This window comes from Triticum dicoccoides, chromosome 2B (genome assembly GCF_002162155.2).
Source record: "Triticum dicoccoides isolate Atlit2015 ecotype Zavitan chromosome 2B, WEW_v2.0, whole genome shotgun sequence".
Classification (NCBI taxonomy): domain Eukaryota; kingdom Viridiplantae; phylum Streptophyta; class Magnoliopsida; order Poales; family Poaceae; genus Triticum; species Triticum dicoccoides.
Window position 1 is genome coordinate 396,502,786 of NC_041383.1, and position 8,977 is coordinate 396,511,762.

General features: G+C 46.5%; 1 protein-coding gene across 3 annotated transcripts; it reads left to right on the forward strand.

Moving 5' to 3' along the window:
- The first annotated feature begins 3,548 nt into the window (after positions 1–3,548).
- LOC119363859 lies at positions 3,549–7,780 on the forward strand. Of its 3 annotated transcripts, none has more exons than XM_037629226.1 (12): positions 3,549–3,747; positions 3,883–4,014; positions 4,129–4,201; positions 4,293–4,382; positions 4,548–4,664; positions 4,781–5,242; positions 5,473–5,885; positions 6,001–6,100; positions 6,207–6,266; positions 6,370–6,456; positions 6,643–6,780; positions 7,169–7,780. In XM_037629226.1, the coding sequence occupies exons 2-12, from the start codon at positions 3,902–3,904 to the stop codon at positions 7,514–7,516; spliced, it is 2,001 nt and encodes a 666-aa protein (XP_037485123.1). In that variant the 5' UTR covers positions 3,549–3,747; positions 3,883–3,901; the 3' UTR covers positions 7,517–7,780. The 3 variants fall into 3 exon arrangements, with proteins under 3 accessions (XP_037485123.1, XP_037485125.1, XP_037485124.1); XM_037629228.1 differs by having other exon boundaries at positions 4,323–4,382; XM_037629227.1 differs by having other exon boundaries at positions 3,901–4,014.
- Positions 7,781–8,977: the final 1,197 nt, after the last annotated feature.

The following is an 8,977-nucleotide window of genomic DNA, read 5'->3' on the forward strand; positions in this document are numbered from 1 at the left end:
CCCCCCTTAATTAAGCCATGCTATTTCTCTACAAGGCAAATTAAGGTCTGAAACTGCTGCACGCGATACTCGGCGGCTAATATTGTAGCATGTCCGATCTTTTAGTGGAAATGTTATATCATTGGAAGAAAAGAAAAAAGAGGGGCTTTTTTCTACTCACATTTCTGTCTTCCTTTTGCCTTTTTATTTGATGTGCTTTTTCTGTTCGCCTTTGTTGCATAATAATAATAATAATGTCTGCTGTTTGTGCAATGTGGTAATTGAAACCCTTTAGTTCTTCCCCCTTTTGACCCCTTTTTGGCTTTTGTTGCATGCACGGGCCTTTCATTTTGATCTTTTTTCCTCATATATTTGCTTGCTGCTTTCCGCTTCGTGTTTTTTGATGCATGTCTCTTTCTCTGTTGTTGGGCGCACGTATCATTGACCTTTTTGTGCTTTTACGTGCATGCATGCAGATGCAGGAGCAGGAGCAGGAGCAGGATTCCCGGTGACAAATGCTGCTCTATTTAGTGAGCTCGTTTGGTTAATACTTGCAGGCTATATTTGCAGTTGGTGCAGACCGGAGAGGATTATCTTCAAAAGCTACCCGCTTCAAAGTGGAGAAAAGCTGGTACTGCAAAAGACCTTCCTTTTGCGCTTGCCTATAAATAACAGAGCACTAGGAGCTGGAACAGGAATTAGTTGGATGATTACCCCAACTTGTTTTGTACAGCTAACAGCATCCGTGTGGACTTGGGTACAAGATATTGGATTCTCCTGTCTTTTGACTTTGCAGTAAACTAGAAGAAAACGTCGCAGTAACCTAGGGAGAAGACCTCATCGAGACACTTAAAATTTGCACACTTTGGACTTGGGTACATTTAGATTAGTTAAATATGTATCAAGCATTGATTGGTAACACGTGAGCTAGCATCTTAAACTTGTCATAAGTATTTTCTTAGGCCTTCAATTCAAGTGAATACTTTCTCTTCCCGCAAAAGAAAAAAAAACTATTACTTTCTATCGTTCACAAAAGTTGTACTACTACCTCTGGTTGGCTTTTTAGGTCTTCAATTAAACTAGAAAAATATGTTTTAATATTAAAATACCGTAGCACGTACCTCTAACAATTATCTTTTTTTCCTATTCTAATATATATTATTTACATTTTTTTGACTAATCTACACACATGCATGATTTCCAAACACTCAATATGTTTCAAAAATTGATACCGGCGTTTTGGAAATTGTCTCTCCCTTTTCTAGAAAAAATAACAACGGTTTTGAAACCGAGTTTAACCATATATACATGGAGGGAGTACTCAAACTTCGAATCTCCTGCCACAATAAGGATTGGTTACTATCCGACCACAAGTTTAAGAATGAGAGTCATAATCAAACCTCCAATTTGACTATACATCACACCGCAGATCTGAAGATCCATGCGAGAGTTCAAGACAACTGTTGAGATTCCAGGCTGCGACTGCGTTGGGCTGTCTTCCTGTCTGTCCATCTTGTTATCTTGTTGTAGCTGCTGTGCTGGGCGTATAAATATAAAATATTTATTTTGCAACATCTCATAATGATTAGGACAATTAAGGACACTGTTACGCTAACAGACATAGAGCAGTAACATGAGTGCTGACTCGAACAATTGTCCTATTATGTTGATCAGATCATATTCATATCTATTTTAATACTATTTGTCAGGTTCTTTTTAATCTGTCAAAAAATGGAACCACGCGTCCTTTAGAAGTTGCACTATCATCCTGAGGGTGAGGGTGAAAAAGTAGACACGGGGAAAGCTTATAGCAAGACTCAAACAGGATACAGATAATGTGGGATCAGCATGTTTGGGTTGTAAATTGATCTGAGAAAAGAGCAACAAAAGAGGGAGGAGCTGCTACACTTTTTTGTCTATCCTTTGCTTTGTCTAAGCCTACACGCCTACAAGTAACTTGTTAGCCCATGCACCAAATCAGATGCAAGCAAAGAAATATCCATCCAAAGGAGACAGGCAGAGACAACATTCCACACCAAAAAATATTCTGGTGACAAGCAAGAAGCTGGCTTAGTGCAGAGGACAAGTAGTTAGTTGTAAATGAGGCTTTCTTTTGAGAAGGGAAAAGAGCACTAGCAGTTTTTAGTCCCAAACAAGAGGAAAAGCCCAAGAGAGCAAGGCTTGTTTTCCTTCCTCTTATCCCCCCACGCACACTTTCGCCGCTTTTGAGGCCACCCCTGCACCTTTCCTTCCATTCTTTAGGCTTATGCACCTGAAGAAGGTTTCAAGTTTAAACATTCTATTCTCAGGACAAAACTTGGGGTTTTGTCTCCTAATGCCTGGTTTTTACTCCTGATTTGTACTCCTATGTATGGGTATGGTCCACCATTTCCATGCTGGCGGAAGCTTTTGTTTAACAGCTCTAGATGATGGAGCCTTTCACCAATAAGCAGTCACTACCACTGTTCAAGTAGCACTTCGCTGTTAGTAATTGATTATGGTGGTTCTGATGCATGCTCTCCTTTCCTTACCTTTTATTTTCCTTTTCTATTTGAAAAGTGATAGAGGCAACGAGGTTACATGTAGCTTTCGAGTTCTCCACCGAGGAAATAAATGAGCAAACCTCTCAAGTGTATGTGGTGGTTAGGCTGGTTAGTAAATGCCACAGTCAAAGATCCTGTATATATCATCCGGCAGTTGCTATAAATGTTGTAACAGATCCCTTGCACTCATATCATATCACACTCTGTTGTTCACTTGTCCATCAATGTCACAGCGATCTGCATGTGAAAGGGACAGAGATTTTGAAATGTGTTCTTCTCTTGACTGTCACATCTTGGAAAACCTACTCACTGCAATTGAAACTGTGCGCCAGGGTTAAGCAGAGACATACTATTAGTCCTAAATGTAGTACGTACAGGCACTGCTTAATTAAGGACGGGCTGCGTTAATGCAGCATTGCTTCATGTGCCCATTGGTTGGGGGCCTGCTCGGTTTTTATATGGTTGAAATCTTGGAGCAAGAAAAGCGAGAGAGCATCCCTAACGCTTGCGTTGGCATTTGTCAGCAAGCATTGGCTTATTAGCAACACAAGATACACCCATCTTCCATTAATCTAATCCTAGAATCTTTCGGCTTCACAGTCACCACATGAAATTAGTGACTTACTACTACTACCCATGGTCACGGTAGACATGAATCTAATCCTAGCTAGTTTCTCCTGCTAGCCGTGAAGCTAATTTTTTCCCCTCTGACCTGACCTAGTCGAGTTAAAAAGGTGCAGCATAATTAAGAAAGGCAAAGGAAAAAAGAGCCGTCTGTTTTGTGGAGATCTTTATGCAAGTTCCTTTTTGCAGTTGCTAATCGGCTCATGGTGATGTTGTTGCGTGTGGTTAATTGGGGGGTTTCTGTTCTGCGGATAATGAGGCTTTGCACAATGTCCACCATCTCTATCTGTTTCTGTTGAAAAGAAAAAAGAAAAATGTGCACTACCAGTAGTTACTTTGACCTGAGGAGTAGGTGCTGGTGGGTAGATGGCACCGGCGGCTATGTATGTGCAGGGGCAGGGCAGAGCTTCTTGGAGCCTAGTGTGCCTTTCTGAAGCCACCATTCTGCTCGCTTGCATCATTGGGTTGGGTTTGGGTGCTCCCTCTCCCTCTCTCCCCCGCCCCCGCTTCACTGCTCCAGCCTTCAACTCTCTTTCTCCCACCTCTGCTCCACTCTGCTCCAGCCTTCAATCAATTCCGAGCACTCCACCAGCTAAATTGTGTGAGTTCTCTCTTTTCTATTTATTATGTGTTCTTCGTTGCATTGCTCTCCCTGTGTCTTGGCGCAAGCTTGTTCGGTTCTTGATCACTTGTGCTGCCATGGTTTCGTTCTTGACTTCATGCTGATTTCATTCAGTTCTTGGTTGGTTTCAAGAATGAGAGAGATGGAGGCACTGAAGAAGAAAGGCCACAGATCCTTGGCCAAGGCCAAACCAGTGAAGCCCTCCTACAACTACAGTGCCCCATCCAGGCACAAGCGTTCCAAGAGGTCGGTGGAAACATCATCTTCTCCTCTGCAAATTTCCCTCTTCCTTTTCTCATCTTGATTGATGCTTATAAGTTAGGGCTCATCAAATTGTTTTTATGCTTCGTGTAACGGCAGTGATTTGGAGGAGAAAAATGCCAAGGATGCGCTGCATTCTTCGCACAAAGCGTCTCATAATCAGCCAAAGTTGGTAAGTTTTTGCCCTTCTTGTGCTTCATATAGTGCCACTGGTTCTCTGTAGATTTGAGATTTTTCCCTTTTTTTTTTGTGGTGTCTTCTAGAATGGTACAAACTCAAACTCTCATCTGCAGAGCGAAACCAACAAGGGAATCCACCCCAAGACTGACACGCAAGACTCCCTCAGAAAAGAGGCAAGCACCCAGCATTTTTTTATTTTATTTTTGCTGTTGTTAGCTCACAGGCAGAAGAAATCAGACTCTGAATCTTGAAAGAATTGCCACAACATTTTCATCTCCGGATGCTGAACTGCACTCAGCATCATTTTGGTCTAATGAGATGACGATGCTCTGATGCAGATTGTGCAGCTGGAGAGGCACCTTGACGATCAGCAAACGGTGCGCGGCGCACTGGAGAAAGCGTTGGGGCCCAACCCTGCTCCGGTCACTCTCTCCAATGAGAGCCCAATCCTCCAGGTGAGACTTACAGTTTTACCAGGAAATCTATCTTTCATTTTAACACCATCTGTTAATTCATGAATAGTAGTATATGTTCATCAGATGAAACTGAAACTGATGTTCTCTTTTGGCAGCCCACTAACCAGCTGATAAGGGAGGTTGCGACATTGGAGCTGGAGATCAAGCACCTGGAGCAGTACCTCCTAACATTGTACAGGAAGGCATTTGAGCAAGCGCCCATGGTCCCATCCTCACTTGTCGTTCGCCAGGAGGAGCCGGCGCCGCCAAAGCCGTCGGTGAGCTCACGGTCTGCGCTGATGGAGGAAACGCCCAAGCCAAAGGCTACCGCCGGAAGAGGTGGCGATGCAATGCTCCACTACAGCTGCCCTCCGCTTAGCAAGAGGAGGAATGGCACGATGATGGAGGACTGCTCTCCGTCCACATGCCCAACCAAGGCCATGGACTCTGATCATGGCCTGCGCAGCCAGTCTGCGCTGTCGTTCCGCGGCGTGTGCTCGTCGAGGATATCGCCGTCGGAGGAGAGCCTGGCGAGAGCTCTTCGCTCGTGCCACTCTCAACCTTTCTCATTCTTGGAGGTGACCCATCTGAATTTTCCAATTCGACAGTTGGCTCAGTTGTTTACTGTTGCACTTCAGACAGTAACATACTACTAGTAACAGAAACTTCGATGAAATTTGAATATATGTTCTGCAACGGCAGCATTCAAATTCAAAAATAGTTGGTGTTACTGCTGCAAACTGTTGCAAGATTTTAAATTCTGTTACTTATCAGCTAACTTGGCTGATATTGTTATGTTATTTCACAGGAAGGAGAGGCTGCTACTACATCAGGAGTGGTAAGCCTAGCTGACTATCTGGGGACTAATGTGGCCGACCACATCCCTGAAACCCCCAACAACCTTTCTGAGGAGATGGTGAGGTGCATGGCAGGGGTGTACTGCAAGCTTGCAGATCCACCTCTGGTGCACCACCGTGCATCTTCGTCGCCCACGTCGTCGCTCTCGTCGACGACGAGTGTGGTCTCCCCACAGTACCTTGGGGACATGTGGAGCCCCAATTGCAGGAGAGAAGCCACTCTGGACTCGCGGCTGATCAACCCGTTCCACGTCGAGGGGCTCAAGGAGTTCAGTGGACCGTACAACACCATGGTTGAGGTCCCGTCGATTTCCCGCGACCGCCCAAGGCTTAGAGAAGTCGAAGATTTGCTCCAAACTTACAAGTGAGTGAGTTTTTTTCCTAGTCTCCTCAAATATATTTTTGGAAATTCTTGTGTTCTTCTTTTCAGTACTAGTGTGGTGTGAATGAGCTAGCACTTATAGGTTTGATGTTTTCAGGTTAATTCTTCATCGGTTGGAGAGCGTGGACCTCCGGAGGATGGCCAACGAGGAGAAGCTCGCCTTCTGGATCAACATACACAATGCATTGTTGATGCATGTAATGCTCGCTTGCTCCCTGGTCCATACTAGTACTCACATACTACATACAGTATATATTTGTCTGAATGAGTGAAATGATGAAGCGTTGGCACAAACTCCCACAGGCTTACCTCAAGCATGGCATCCCGCATAACCATCTGAAGAAGACATCACTTCTTGTCAAGGTAAGGTGGGACAGCTGAATCATCGAAAGCAAGCGCCCTTCTTCTTCTTGTTGCTTTCTTGGGATGTGACACTGACGGAGGAAATTTCTTTTCCTCGAAACAGGCTGAGTGCAAGATCGCCGGGCGCAGCATCAACGCGGCGGCCATCCAGGGGCTGGTCCTCGGATGCAGCACCCACTGTCCCGGACAGGTATGTACTCCCAAACCATGTATGATTCGGTCAAGAAGGCATGGTGCTGCTGATCGAGTAGTAGTATCTCCAACGCTGCATCATTTGGTCAAGAAAGCATGGTGCAGACCGAGTAGAATGTTCCTGCAATACTTGATTAAATGTGTGGACAAATTCTGATTGTAACCCTTTGGCCGGCGCATGCAGTGGCTGAGGACTTTGCTGCACCCAAGGATGAAAAGCAGAGGGAGCAAAGCAGGGGGGCAATGGCAAGCCTTTGCCATCCATCGACCCGAGCCTCTTCTGCGCTTCGCGCTTTGCTCCGGCAGCCACTCCGATCCCGCGGTATGATATGAAGGAACTACTCCACCTCCTCTCTAGACTCTAGCACGCACGAGAATTTTTCAGATTTCCGAAAAGATGCTCCCAAAAGACGGAACACTCTTAGCATCGAGACATACATACATACACTGCCGCGAGACTTTCTTTTGACTAATTGGATGTAGAAGAAACATGAGGAGTAGAGTGGAGTTGAACAAATATTTCCCAAAGTGATAAAGCTAAATGCACCGCACCATGACACAATGATGAAACAAAACTTGACACCCCTTTTTCTTTCTTCATGGAATGTTGCTGCATCTTTTTTTTTGTTGGCCAAAGTAAGTAGTAGGTACCAACCAGCAGTCCAACAGCAGTAGATTACTGATCCATGCATGGCGCGATGGGCATGCAGGTGAGGGTGTACACGCCGAAGCGGCTGTTCCAGCAGCTCGAGGCGGCCAAGGAGGAGTACATCCGCGCCACGGTGGGGGTCCGCCCGCCGGACCATCAGCACCGCCGCGGCAGGGTGCTGCTTCCCAAGCTGGTGGAGGCGTACGCCAGGGACGTCGGCCTCTCGCCGGAGCGGCTCCTCGACGCGGCGCAGCGGTGCCTGCCGGAGAGCGTGCGGGCAGCGGTGCAGCGATGCCGGCAGCAGCAGCAGGGGACGACGGCGAGCAAGGCGGTGGTGGAGTGGGCGCCGCACAGGCAGGGCTTTCGGTACCTGCTCGCCAGGGACCTCGCGTTCCCGCACCTCAGCTGATCACAGCTTCCAGGGGCCACGGCGTTGGCCATCACCCGCATTGTTGCCATGGCTGGGCCTTTGCTTGACTTGACTTCATTGATTAGTGGCGGTGAATGAGATTAATTAAGTCATCACTAAATTGTTGATAGATTTGGTTCTAGAATTACACCACTTATCTCCATTTTCTTGTGTGTATCTACTTTGTCCAAGGAGATGCGCGCGCTGTAAAGAGATTTTGCCTTTTGTAGATAAAGATATGATGGAGGATGAGACCAATTGTTAAAAAAATGAGACCAACCCAAAGGCTAACCCTCGTTGGCATTTTTTTATAGGAGAAATTCGGCGAGCACCACGCGTTCAAGCCGGGACTTGAATTCGGGTGGGCTGGCAGCAACCTTAGCTGCCCAGCAAACGGGTCGACGCCCCGTCCTCGATGAGACCAATTGTTGTTTCAGTCTCAGCAAACGGGTCGACGCCCCGTCCTCGATGAGACCAATTGTTGTTTCAGTCTTTTACAGGAAATTTCATACTGTCAGTATTGAGTGCAGGGGCGGGCCCAGGATTTAAAGAGGGTATATTTAGAAATAGCAAGACTAACGATTCTTTAATAGCCTAAAGCCTATAATGGGGCATAAATGAATACGTAAAGGACTGCTAATTTTTACAAGTAATGATCATAGCAAGACTAACATTTTTTTTTGAAAACACCTCCCATGCATTAATTAAGGGCATGTTCGGGAGCCCTTCAACTCTCTACTCCATCAACTCCAGGTCCAGATCTCACCCGAGCGCTCCAACTCCTCACTTTGAGGGAGAGAAGCTGGCGATTCGGTACGTGCAAATTTGCTTGAGTTACCGAGTTGGCAAACTCATGCTCCGCGAAAACTGGGAAATTGGAGTTGTTGATAATTACACCGAGGGTGCGACTGCAAAGTGAAACGGCTGGTACCGGTTCGATCGATCGGGCAAGAACACCTGGTCACGCATCTCCGCCTGACCAGGCCTACGGCCCAGCCCTTCTTTCCCACACCGTTTGGAATGTCATCTTGCTCCGTATGGGCTACATAGGGGTGATTTAATGGCTTCAGGCTCGCTCTCTCCTACCAGCAAGAAGCGGTCTTGCCGAACGGATCGCTCGCTCTAGGATCCATCGTGAGAAGCTGGAGGAGGCCAAATTTGGTGTGTTTTGACCCCTTTTGAAAAGTTTAGCCCGATTTGACCCTGCTTTCAATTTTTTTAGAATTTAACCCTTTTCCTACCGTCAGGGGAGATGGCGGTAGGGTATAACTGCCTACCGCCGAGGTCTCTGGCGGTATGGTTGACGGCAGAGGCGGATGATCGTTGTCCGTTGCTGACGTGGCCAGGAGTCCCTACCGCCAAAGTGGGAGGCGGTAGCTAGAACAAACCTACCGACAGGATCCCTGGAGGTAGACATTAAACCCTCTGAAAACCCCTCGTACTGTTCCGAAAAGTGCACTA